The sequence below is a fragment of the Epinephelus moara genome, chromosome 6, assembly GCF_006386435.1.
Source record: "Epinephelus moara isolate mb chromosome 6, YSFRI_EMoa_1.0, whole genome shotgun sequence".
Lineage (NCBI taxonomy): Eukaryota > Metazoa > Chordata > Actinopteri > Perciformes > Serranidae > Epinephelus > Epinephelus moara.
Window position 1 is genome coordinate 22,103,944 of NC_065511.1, and position 13,317 is coordinate 22,117,260.

Here is a 13,317-nt window from a genome sequence, read left to right on the forward strand (position 1 = left end):
TGGGATTCGCCTTTCGTTTCTGCTGCTGGTTGAAATCTGTAGGCTGCTCGCACAGTGTGCTGAATGATTTAAACGTGCAATATGTAAGTTTCTGCCGCTAGGGGTCTCAAACCAAAACAATAACAGAAGATGGAGTTTGCCTATTTCGCTCGCTCAAAACTATTTTTAGTCGCAAATGCGAGTGCAGTGAGGGACTGATCGCCACACTGCCGACATTTTACTCCGCGCGTCACGGCACGCTGTTTGATTGCGTTATCAAAACACGCTGCTATTATTCGGCCTTGCTTTTAACTTATTCCACCGAATACCGAATGTGTGTTTTTTTGCAATATTCGGCCGAATATATTCGGTTACCGAATATTCGGTGCATCCCTAGTGTTAATGTTAGTTGATTCAGGAAATGAAGGGATTTGGAATGATTCGAAGATTTTAGATACCATACTTTATAATCTTTGTAATCTTTATAATCTCTTGGGGGGAAGCTTACTAGCATTTTCAAGTCACAGGGTTCAAGTCCAGTTGAGTTATAAGTCATTGGTGTTCAAGTCCAAGTCCAGTTTTGCCTAGTCAAGTCCAAAGGCATCAAATTTGTGACTCATGTCCACACCACTGTTGTCTATTATCTAAATCCATACTGCCATTTTTTCTGTGCAAAGCTTTTAGATAACAGCAGTTTTTCTCACCGTCCAGCCGCCTCCATCAGTCTCCATGTCACAGTAGACTCTGACCGCTCCTCCCTCTTTTCCTTGCGGGTAGATATCCACTTCTCCTGACTCCAGAGCTCCATTCAGCAGCTCCTGAGAGCACTCAGTAGGGTAGGGGAAACGCAGTTTGCCTAAGGGATGACAAATAAAGAATGACTTAGTTGTGATAAAGTACTGGTAGGGCAGATAAATAAGCAGGGACTGTGTCAGATGAAATACAACACCTGTGATGAATTCTGTGGTAACAATAGATGTGTAGTGTCCGTCTCTCTCGCCTTGTACCAGAACATAATAGCGTGACATTGGCAACAGTCCTGTCAGCTTATACTCTGTGATTGATTGGTCCAGGATCACCTCCTAATGTGTTCACGGAAAAGCACACAAAATTAGGCAACTCCGTAAATATCTGCACTCTCTTTGTACTGTATGTGCCAGTGATGAGGGAATATTACTCACCTTTGCCTCCTCTCCAACCACCTGGTAGATCAGTCTGTAGCTGTAATAGACAACAGTGGAAGTCCTCCATGTGATCACTGCAGAACGAGCGCCCACCTCGTTGGCTTTAGCCACTGAGAGACACAAAAATCCACAAGTAATTAGTTCACACACTTTCCACACAAACTCTGCAGCACGTAAACAAGCCTGATCTCACTTTCTATCCCCCTCTCTACTCACCATTAGCGGTAGTAAATGTGGTCGAGATGGCCATGCTCTGGAGACTGTCCTTCTGGCTCAGGACTTTGACTGTGTACAGTGTGCCTCTCTGCAGGCCTCTCAACTGGTGTTCCACTGAGTTTCCAGACAGCATCACTGTCACTGTCACATTAGGAGCTGTGGCACGAAGGAGAGAACGCTTAGCTTAGTCATGAGCACTTGACCTGTCACGATGACAACTTTTATATATTGTCCCAGAAATAATTGCTATGTTTTTGTCATTTTAAGAACACTTAATGTCACTGGTATAATGATCATATAGTATTTTAATAATGTTAGCATGCCCTTTCAAAGAATAATGAACTTTTAAGTCTTTAGAGGATTTAAATGTAGGAATTGGAAAAAAAAGAAAATATCTGAAATAAATTAAACACAAATAAAGTAAAACCACACAAACAAAACAATAAATAAAAGCAACTCTTAGGCTCTGTCAACAAAATCTGCACTTTAGTAAATATTAAACATTTGACACAGGGGCATAGAGAGCAGATCCCACATGCGGACCAGTATCTGGCAGGTGATCCACAAAAAAAGTCATTTGTGGGTGGTATTTTGTCTTAATTTTATTTGTGTGTTTGGCTCTAGGTTAAAAAATGAACATGTGTGTCAGATCATGGGTGTTCGATAAGTATATTAAAATGAAAAGAATGATAATTTAATGTATGAACATTTTAATCCTCTGACTGCTGACTTTGTGTGTCAACTCTGTGTTCTGCATCAGCTGGAATATGAGAGCCACTTCAGTCATGTGTGGTACTAATAGACACCCTAACTGTGGAGATGTGTTGCTGAATAATGTGAGAATAAGCAAAAAATATTCTTTTAGATTGTTTTTCCTGATTCACCTTTGATTTAAAATATATTATCATAGTTTGCCATGTATGACATGTACCAAAAGGATCACCTTAAACATGCTGCCTAACTGAATTATTTGGCCAGCACATGCTTATTATAGGATATGCGGTTTCGGTTGGGGTCGTGGATCTGTGTTGCTTGGTCAGGCTGAGTAACTAAGAGGTCATTTGTGCAGGAAGGGTTTGGTATTGCACGTCACGGTTCTCGTTTAAGAGTGGGTGTTGATAATCAGACTCTGATAGAGTCATTCCATCAACAAAGTATTGCCAAACCCTGCTGTTTACTCTGGCATTATGTTGGCTAAAATTTTGGTGGCATTCTTATGTAAACAAGCGGTATCGTATGATATATGGACATGACCTCTGTCATGTTTGTTCATAACGTAATTACTGTGACAGGCCCTAACTAGTGCTGTAGGTATGAGGTTAAGTTGCCACACTCACTCTTGGAGGACTCATAGCTGATGATGAAGCGGTCTACTTTCCCCAGACTCGGTGTCCATTGCAGCAAAGCTCTTGTATCAGTCACATTGACAACTTGGAGATGTGTTGGAGGGGCGGGCACTACACGAAAAGACAATTTATATGGTCTTTATTGGTATTTTCACATTCTTAAATAAAAAAAGGCAGCTGTACATAACAGTGAGCTTATTTTGGTGCATACCTGTGGTGATGACTGATGTGAGAGCATCACTCTGGGCTCTGCCGTATGTAGTAGTTACAGTGATAATGTAGGAGGATCCAGCAGACAGTTTGGACAGAACCACATAAGATTGCTGAGACTCCAAGGTCACAAAGCGGCTCTCCCCTGGCAGGATGATACAACACAAATATCACAGTGATAAAGTTAACATCCAAACAAAAAAAAAGACACTGACTGATAAAGGCAGGCCTTTGACAAACCTGTGATGATGTTGGTGTATGTGACCCTGATGCCTGAGAATGTGGTCTTTGGTTTGGACCAGGAAACAGTGAGAGAAGACTCTGTAACATTGCTGAAAACCATCTCTGTGGCTGGCTCAGGGCCTGATGAAAGAAAACAGAAATTTTAATTGACATGCTGCTGCTCCCAGTACTGATCTTGTCTCTGGTGATAGTAGAGGAATTAAATAAAAAATTAGTGCAACTTTAATTACCTGTCATTGCAGATACTCTATGAATCTTTGATCTCTTCTCAGCAGTAGTGCCATACACATGCAGAACATAGCCTGTGTTTGCCCGGAGGTTACTGAACTCCACAGAGCGCACGCTGCCAGGGACCACCATAGAGATCCTCTTTGTTTCAGCTCTGCCTCTAGATCCAGCAGCTCTACCGAAGGCGGCAGTTGTGTTGGTGCTCTCAACCTGTACGTGCACTTCAGTTGCGTTCTTAGCTGTGGAGAACTTTTCGACTTCAAGAGTTTCCTCTTCAAACTCCTCAAGGTCGTCTTCATCACCCTCTGCGCGTGGCTCTCTCCTGATCACGGTGAAGTTCTTGAACATCCCTTGTGGTGCTGACCATGTGACAGTGAAGCTGTAGGAGGAGGTGTTTACAACCCTTACAGAACCTAATCCGGTTCCTCCCATCCTCCTTGCACTCCCAGAGCCATGGATGGTTGTTTTATTCTGCACACTTCGACCCTCGCCTGATGTTGCCGCAATGGTTGTATTAACCAGGTACTGACTCCTCTGTGTGGCCTTTCCAGTTTTTCCAGCTTCAGTGTTTCTGTTGTCAACAGACTGCACATTTGTAGTGTCTACTTTGACCTTCTTGGTGCGTTTCTCAGCCAGTGTGGACTGCTCCATATTCTCCTTCCCTGTTCTGGTTTTGTTCGTTCCCACAATCTTGGTCAGAATGGTCACAGTTTTAGCTGTGCCGTTAGATTTCTTCACATTACTCTGAGTTACATTGGTTTGAGGTTCGTCTTTCAGTTGGTCAGCTTTAGGATTTGTTTTACCGGCAGTTCCTTCCTTAACAAGTCTGAGGTCAGGTTTTTGGAGGACCTTTTTAGAGGTCAGGACTGTTGTTTTGCCTTTGCGGGCCTCTTCCTGCTTCCTTCCCTCATGTCTCAACAGAACTTGACCCACATTTGGGCGACTGGTCTTTGCGGCACTTGAAGAGTCTTTAGTTGTTATTTTCTTTACAGAATCTTGTTTTGTTTGGGTTTTAACAAGACCCACTCTAGCATTAGTAGCCACTTTAGACTTAGTGTCAGTCTCTTTCTTCTGCTCCCTCCTCTGGAAGAGTGTTTGCTCTACTCTGGTGGTTCTCTCCTGCATGTTTTCCTTGTCTTTGTTCACCTGCAGGGTCACTGTTTCCACGGTCAACTTGGCCTTTCCTTTGGCAGCTTCTGAAATACCAGAGTAGAGGTTACAAGCAAAATATAAATGAGATAATCAAGTAAAAACAACTTTCTCTCACTTAAAGGAACTGTATGTAAGATTTAGGGGATATTTAGTGGCCTCTAGCAGTGAGGATTGCAGATTGCAACCAGCTGAAACTTCTCCCAGTTAGATTTCCTCTAATGTTTATTGTTCAGAAGGTTTTTACCAGGAGCCAAATTATTCACAGAGGTCCATTAAAAACTCTGACTAAAACAGCTTTAAATTACAAATCATCTCCTGACATGCAGATGCCTGCTTGCCCAGTTACCTGCAAATGTGTGCTCACCTATGTTCTCCAATAACTTAATGTGTGCTCACCTTTTTTCTGATCAAGACATTCAGAATGTTTTTACCGGGAGCCAAATTATCTGCAGAGGTCTCTTCCTTTCCAAAACAAATGGATCCGGTGATTTAAGCCAGTATAAACACGGCATTAAACAGTTTCATGTTAAAAAAAAAAAATCAGTTTTTCTGTCGCTCTCATCACGGGAGGGGCTGTTAACTCGAAGGTCGACGCAAAAGCGCAAATTGCCCTATCTAGAGCCAGTGTTTGGTTTGTCCGTTCTGGGCCACGGTAGAAACATGGGGATGCTAAAGAAAACATACTTTTTATTTTATATTCTATTTCTGCCAATATATCCACTGAAATCCTACATACCAGACCTTTCGAAATATGTCTCTAATGCTAACATATCCAAATAGTGTAGAATCTCACTTACTTCTAGCACACTCAGCTCCTTGTGCACACTTACTGCAGTCTGGACCCATGAATCCCTGCTGGCAGACACATTTACCCTTCTCACATTCCCCATTGCCATTACAGTCATTTGGACAGTTTGCAGAACATGGACCTGGGCAGCAACAAAAATAACCAAAATTACTAAATCCACATCTTTAATGAGTGGTGTCAAAGATAATATTCTGGTGAATATGATAGAATCATACATTTGTCTTTGAGGGCAGACATCTCTCTTTCCAGTCGGGCCACACGACCTTTCAGCGTAGCCATCTCGGCCTCACATCCCCCGGTGCAGCCACCAGGCAACAAGCTGATCTTATGCGTCATCACCAGAGGAGCGCCAGGCTTCAGCTTCACTTCCTGCTCCTTGGCGTTGTTTGAGTTGCAGCCATCGCTTATGACCACCTTGAGTGGCTGAACAGCGGCAGGCTTTTCTCTGGTGGTGGTGGTGGTGGTAGTGGCGGGAGTTTTGATTACTGCACTCTGATTGGTCTTTGCTGATGTCGACAGGGCAGTTTGAACCACTGTGGGGGCAGGCTTGTCTTTGGTGGAGGGAGATTTAGTTACAACAGTCTGATTGACGGAGGCTGTGGGCTTGTTTTTGGTGGTTTTAGCTCCACTGGTGGGAGCAGACTTTGGGGCTGTTGACTGAACGTTTTGAACTACAGTGGGGGCAGGCTTGTCTTTGGTAGCCTTCACCTCAGTGACTGTAGAGGCCTTTACTGCTGCTGTGGCCGGAGTGGATGAAACCGTCTGATTAACTGTGTTTGGCTTTGGGGTTGGGCGAATGGTCTGTTTGGCGAGAGCAGCAGTGGTTTTTGGTTTCGACAGGGTGAGAACGGCATTGGGTCTGGTCACATCGCTTCCTGTGGAGTTTCTCCTCTCATTGGTCGGGGATTGAAAGGAGGGAAATGGGGTGAGAAGGAGGAGAAGCCCTAGAGTAAACAGCATTTTGAGCCAGCAGCAGTAGCCAGAGATGGTATTGCCTTTGGTCGATCTGTATGTATGTTACTGTAAAATTATGAACTCCTTCCTCTATATTTCTTTGACCACTTGTTAAGGAGATTATGCCAGGTTTCTCCTAGAAATGAAAACAAAAATGAAAGAGCTGAGTTATAACTGAGTTTAATGCATGACATTTTAATGCTAAATACATTTTCTAATTCCAAGAAAGGTTTTGCTGAGCATACTTGCTCTTTTTTAGCCAGCTTCACATTCACACCGTTCCCATTAAGACTTTGATACTCACTTGAACAACCTTCTACAGGCTATTAGGACACTACACTTGGAGCAATATCAGGTTTTGTACTTCGCTCAAATGACCTGACAGCAATGGCTCAATCAAGAGATTTTATTACTTGCTTCTTCCATTCAGTTTGAGAAACTTATTTTATAAACCTTTCAGTCTTGGTAGATTGTCATGTTGTCGAAATTTCAGGTCACAGGTTCATTAAAAGTTATAGGCTGTGATCTGACATTTGAGAAGGTTCACTGAGCCAAATCATTCACAGTGGTCAAATGCATAAAAGCATATCAAAATCTTTCTAAGATACAGTTTTGAATCTGACTACACATACTTGTTTCCAGTTTTCCCTGAGCACCAGTACAAGACATTAGAAACAGAGTAAGCATCATGAAAAAAAAAATACTGAGCTGACATATTAAACTAAGTATAATGTTTTTGAAAATTGATACTACTTTTTCAAAACTGTGCCTAGTGATGCACTTTTAAAAGTGAAGAAAAAACAAATAGAAGTTGAAGAATTGCAGCACTGTTGGAATCAGACATAACCGTTAATTCAGTGACTTGCCAAACTAAGTAAAATCTAAATTAGCTGATTTTGGACAGGAAGGAAGAAGGTGACTCGAGCGGGAGAGTCTACTGGAGAGACTATGCAGAGAGGTAACAGAGCGTTACTGTATAGAACTGTGGGACACTGTACGTCTTTCACTATACACAGAAGGTTACATAATCCGCTGCACCCACAACTCATAAAACCGCTAAAAGAAATATGTCCAGCCTTGGCTTTAAATCTGCAGAAAATCAAATAAATCGTGCAGCATGTAAACACATTAGGATGCTTTGCTGCACAGGAAGCCAATTTTCAAATGTTGCACTGGAGGGCATGAATTAACTTCTTAATTGGCTGCAGTGTAACTGAGTTAGTAGCTACTCTTTACTTAAAAATGATAAATGATCATACCAGCCCAGTATTCATTCTGACAGAGGGAAAAAAAAGATAGTTAAAGGTTAATGATAGCAGGTATAACCATGCCACATTATGTGTGCACACTAAAAATGACAAATTATGTTCACCACTCAATGCAACTTGTGCAGTTTACTGTTTAAGGTCTTTTTATCATCTAAAACACAGTATTATACAACATGGCCTTTTCCCACAAATGCACTTGTTAAACCCTGAGAATAAATCAGCTCTGCACCATAAAGGCAATTTAATTTAAAGGAATGCAAACAGACACCAATGTGACAGATATGAATCCAATCATTCAAATGACTGCAGTTACAACTCTGATAAATTAGGCTAATGAAAAAAAAAAGAACTTACCAGAATAATGACTTAGTTCTTGTCTTTATCTCTGTCTTTGTGTTGCTCCCTCCATCTGACTGGAAAAGCTCACACAGACTCGCTGGATGTGATCTGGGAGGAAAGAGGTGAGAGAAAGGACCACCACTAGAAAGGAGGAGAGTGATAAAGTCTGCTCCTACTTAAGGACCCCCCCTCTTCCTCCACGCCTAGTGGTCCCACTCTCTCAACCACCATGGAAAATATTTGTATTGGACTTCCAAAAAGAGTGGCATTTGTAAAAACAGATTAGTGCATCAAATATCATCAAATACTCTCTTGTATTCTATTTTTCTGCTCTTACATCTTCCTGTAATGTTTCTATAAATTTAGCAGGTACATTTATTTGGTCAACACATAACTGCTGCAACTTTTTGTGTGTAATCTAACATGAAATGTTGTCAGACTTTAGTGAGCATACTGAAATTGTTGTTTTGCTCAAACTGAACACAACACATGCTAGGACATGTTTTGTGTTCTTTCATGTACTGTAACACAAAAACAGCCTGCATGTTTCAGCTTTGCATGGCTGATGACAGTTATTCCACTGTCTGCTGAATGTAACTTGACTTATACCAGACATTGCTCACACCTAGACACAGCTCTGATTGAATAAAGCCCTGGTCTGAGAATCATGATTCAGCTGGAATACATAGCATAACACTGCAGGTATTCAGCGCACACTCTGGGGGACAGGAACCTCTGGCTATATGAATTGGCCGTTTGTTGGAAGTAATGAGATGTAACTACGTGGGAGTTATGTAAGTGACCAAGTATCCACCAGATTTAAGGAATGCTCTGTGAGGGCTCTGAATCTTTGACCAAATGGCCACCCACCATCCCACCTTTTGTAAACCACATGAAGACAAGTATATCAAGGGTCTAGAGCAAACAGGGCACAAGTGACATTTTCCTAATTTTACAGGAGAGCAAAAACAAAAGTATATATAATTGGAGCTTTTATACATATCCAAAGATAATGTACAATACGCTGCCATCCATTAGGATGTAGCTATTTTATGAAAAACTGTTTGTAAAACAGTAAAAATGTGTTGATTTTTTTAATTTATTTTTTTGTATGAGCCAGTGCTTAAGTACTCAAGATCAGACTTATTCTCGAGACCACTTTAAGGTCTTGGTCTTGTCTCGGACTAGACCGGACTCAAAGAGGACTCAGGATTTTATTTTAAGGCTAGTCAAGACCCCCAACTGAGGGGACATGATTAAATTGCTTGTGCAGAAAAGGAGTGTGGAATCAAGATAGTTAAATTGATTTCAGCTACTTAGTGGGTGTATTTGTTTGCTCGTAGAAAACAAAGTAAAATTCTTACACATAAAATTCACCTCTGCAATGCCTTTTGATTACTTTATCAAGACATTGTTACAACATGTTACAGTCCTGGAGGGTTATTAATGTGCGCCTCCTCCTGTACTGCCTTAATATGCACATTCGGCTCATCCAGCGCATCAAAATATTGTTTTCTAGTCGGAGCCGCGCCTCGTTTTCAAACTGTATGGTTGGCTTGAAGTGAGCAATGCAAGCAATGTAGTCCACGATGACCAGCGCTAACATCAACCTGCAAAGTTGTTCCGTCATTGTGACATTAGAAAGTGTGCAAATGTACTCTTCTTCAACGTTTTGTTTACTTATTGGATTTTTCTCTCATGAAAATTCTCACCAATCAAGAGCAGTGTTCTCGTGCAAGGCATTTTATCTGTTCCACTTGTAAATGCTGCCGTGAGAACACAAACCAACTTTGGCAATTGCGCAACTTTGTAACAAAATTAGTCCCTGATTCGGACCAAAGCAAGGCAACTCTAGGTCTGAAAGCACCCCCAGTCTTGATACACTGGTCTTTCTGTCAAGTCATACCACAACAGATTGCGATTTCAGTGTATTCACCCAATACAAGCCATAGTCCATCCAGAATTCAACCCTAATAAATCTTCAAACACCAAAATAGTTTTAATTTAATATTGATATTACAGTAAAAAGCCATTCTGATTATGGTCAAAAGCTTTGGTTACATCACCTTCTAACATCACATATACAGTATGTGTCATGCCTTTAAGAAAAAGTGCTTGCTCAGATGAATACATTGGGTATGCTCTACAGTACGTGATGGTCCCTCACCCTGCCTAAATCTGATGTGTAGTTAGGATTGTTTACTCTATACATGATGAAATGTATTTTTGCCATCAGTGTTTACAGTGAGCATGCAAAACCACTTTGCATAACAGCTGTGAGACTCTGGCCAAAGCTGAAGAAACCGTGCTCTCATATTCTATTACTGTTGCATGTACTCACGCTATATATGTTGCAGTGTGGGTATGTAAAAACCCTCACAGTAAAAACATATATTTACCTGTAGATATTTTAGTTGCAAATGTTTAGAGCTAACATGCTTTTCTTGGCAAGTACGCCATGTTCTGATACTGAAGGACAACTTACCTACAGTACATTACTGCAACATTGCAGTGTAGCAGACAACAGATTGGTGATTAATGTAGTTGTTGTGGTTCTTCCAGGCATTTGCAAATGTCATATGAACAGCTGATGTGGCACATTGAGCCAGTCGGCACCACGAGACTGTGCAGCTAAGGAGATAGTTGCTGCTTGCTTTTAAAGTGACTGTTGCTTGAGGTAGGTTGTGTATGAATGTTCTCTCTCACATAATGACTGATTTACAGCTGGATTTGTGTCAAAGCTGGACCAGTGATGGATTAATCAGTTAGTGGATGCAGTTAGAGAAGGCAGGTGACAAAGACAGTCATACTGGAAGTAGAAACTGACTACCTTAACATACACAAAATATCTCTGTTTTTACCCTTACTCCGAAAAAGACAGTGTTCCTACTAAGCTGTTTACACGGCCAAGGCTATTCCACTAATATTCCCGATTACGCGCAGCCTTTCATACTCAGATTAACATTCCCTCACGTGGTTTATCACATAAAATGTAGAAAAGTGGGTCAGCTGGAGCAACTTGTTGTTTTGCTTCTTTGCATCAAAAGAGTAGTGGCGGGTTTGTTCGACTGTGCAAACACAGCCTCCCTCTTTCATTCCTTCAGCCATCTTAATTAAAAGGTCGGTGTTGCGATATTTGCGCATTTTAAAGAAACTGTCCAACTCTTTCATCACATCATGTTTTAAAAGTAGTTGTATTTCTCATTCTGACAAGAAATGTAGGCTGTTCTTTTGGGCATGTATCTCTACCCCAGCCTTGCAAACTGTTAGCTAGTTTGTTTGTGTACAGTGCATTCATCACAACGCACAGAGCTGACCAGCTACAGGTAAGAGGTCAAGTGTCACAAACTGTGTTTAAAATCCCCCCAGTTGAGATGCATATTCTGACTGTACTGTGTACATGTCCAAAGAAGGCTCCTAAAACCTGAATAATGCCAGCATATCCCATGTCTTTATCTGAAAATGCTTCATTCAGAAAAAGGCGAAATTCAGAATATCCAAATGAAATACGTTATTTACATGACCAGAATGAAATTCAGAATGTTGTCATCTTCAGAATAATAGTGTGCATGTAAACGTAGTTAAAGAGGTACATCACCACTGGAAAGATGACCTTTTAATAAACTAGGATGTCCGTGCAGTAGAAAGATGCAAATACTTAAAGTGTAAATGTTACAGAACCAAAGAAAACAGAGAAAAGGGACACTTCTGCTCAAGAGGTGGAAAACCTACAACTGTGCCGCACCAGACCAATAGTTGCTTCAGTTGGTGGGTGACGTAAAGCGAACTTGTCCGTTTTAAACAGTGATGGCCAGATGGCAAGAAACGATCCTGTATTACAGTTAAACGGTAAGCTAAAACATGTTTCTTAAAACATTTAAGGTGAGAAATATGCAACACGGTCACAGAAACTTGGTGTATTGATTAGCGCTTCCTAGTTTTACCATTTGATCTACGTTTTTAGGCCTCTGTTTTCACTGTGCAGGAAACAGTATGGTGGCCTCTTCTTTAAAAACTCTCGCTATTACAACTGAACACTGCACTAAAATATGTTTCTAAAACATTTTAGGCATGTGCACCTTGAATTTTATTTTTATTTGTTGTGTCTACTTGTTACATGTAGGACTACAGATGGAAATTAGTGTTTTGCTAAATCCGGTGCAACCATGTTTTAATTTCTTGTAAATGATTAATGTCATTGCACACTGTCCCTTTATAAATCAACTAAACTAAACTAAAGGCAATGCAGTAATATAATCTTGATATATATTTGATCAGCACTGCCTAGTTTTACCGTCTGATCAGATTTCTGGTTTGAGAGAGAGCGAGAGAGAGTCTCTTGATCTGCTTCTATACTCTGTGTCCGCAGTGGCAGCATGGGTGGTGGGCAATATGAAAATGTGGAAGTATAGCCTGTAGTTCAAGCAATCCAGCAGAGTTTTGCTGGCTGTCAGCAAAACTCCGCTGGATGATGTAAATTGCGTCATCTGGCAGAGTTTCACTGGGGGGCCAGGAGGGATAGTTAGGCACTGGTTAGATGGAAGGAAGTTTACCATAGTTCATTTACACATACTTCCTACACTGTTTTGATACAAAGCTGGTTGAAAATCAGCAAAGTATCCCTTTAATGATGCTCATCTGGACAAACCAAGAAAATTGCTAAAGATAAATAGGAGCTAACATCATTAAAAACTAAATAATCCCATTCACAAGCCCATAACATTTAAATCAGACATGATTCAAATGTAAATAACAATCAGCTAACAAATCTTGAGGCACACATGGATGATAATGAAAAGCTAAACTACCTCATACTGTATATAAATTTGTACCACTTAGTACTTTGCATAGAAGCACATGGTATACCTCTTTGCAAGACGATTAGCCTTGCATGCATGCACACCACACTCAGTCACATACACACCTGTATCTGTATATATCCTTAGATTTGGCCAACAAGCTTTTTTCACAGCAGATATTTTGAATTGTCGCAGTAAGCACAGATGTTGCTAATAAGATTAATGATGACATTACTTTCAAGAGTTCCAGTAAGCCATGACAGTGCGACAGTGACCCAAAACTGAGGCAGCTAAATGATATTCAGCCATCAATAATTTATCATTTGCATCTGTGTTTTTCCTACTGTGACATGTCAGAATGTCCCCTGTCAAAAATCGTAACGACACCTTGACCTTGAGATGAAAAACAAAGATTAATTGTCAGTTTAGTGTGGACTCCCGAGTGGGTGGTCCCACTCCATCAGTGCCTCCATCTGCTGGCAGCCTCCAGGAACAGCTCCGCCCTCACTCTGCTCCTTTCGGCATCGTAGACCACCCTCAAACCGCTGACCCTGTCATGGCCTTTGGAAAAATGGCTGGAGACACACCTTC

At 41.1% G+C, this 13,317-nt stretch overlaps 1 protein-coding gene across 1 annotated transcript in view; it reads right to left on the reverse strand.

Annotated features, from left to right (window-relative positions):
* Positions 1 to 5,702, reverse strand: part of tnxba (tenascin XBa) — a 7,931-nt gene extending 2,229 nt beyond the window's left edge. The window contains exons 1-10 of the mRNA XM_050046654.1: positions 5,582 to 5,702; positions 5,356 to 5,487; positions 3,409 to 4,602; positions 3,176 to 3,298; positions 2,937 to 3,080; positions 2,717 to 2,836; positions 1,380 to 1,535; positions 1,161 to 1,273; positions 929 to 1,061; positions 684 to 835 (exon numbers count right to left, since the gene is read on the reverse strand). Of these exons, the coding sequence (XP_049902611.1) occupies positions 684 to 835; positions 929 to 1,061; positions 1,161 to 1,273; positions 1,380 to 1,535; positions 2,717 to 2,836; positions 2,937 to 3,080; positions 3,176 to 3,298; positions 3,409 to 4,602; positions 5,356 to 5,487; positions 5,582 to 5,702 (2,388 nt within the window). The remainder of the gene's footprint in view (positions 1 to 683; positions 836 to 928; positions 1,062 to 1,160; positions 1,274 to 1,379; positions 1,536 to 2,716; positions 2,837 to 2,936; positions 3,081 to 3,175; positions 3,299 to 3,408; positions 4,603 to 5,355; positions 5,488 to 5,581) is intronic.
* Between the last annotated feature and the right edge of the window lie 7,615 nt (positions 5,703 to 13,317).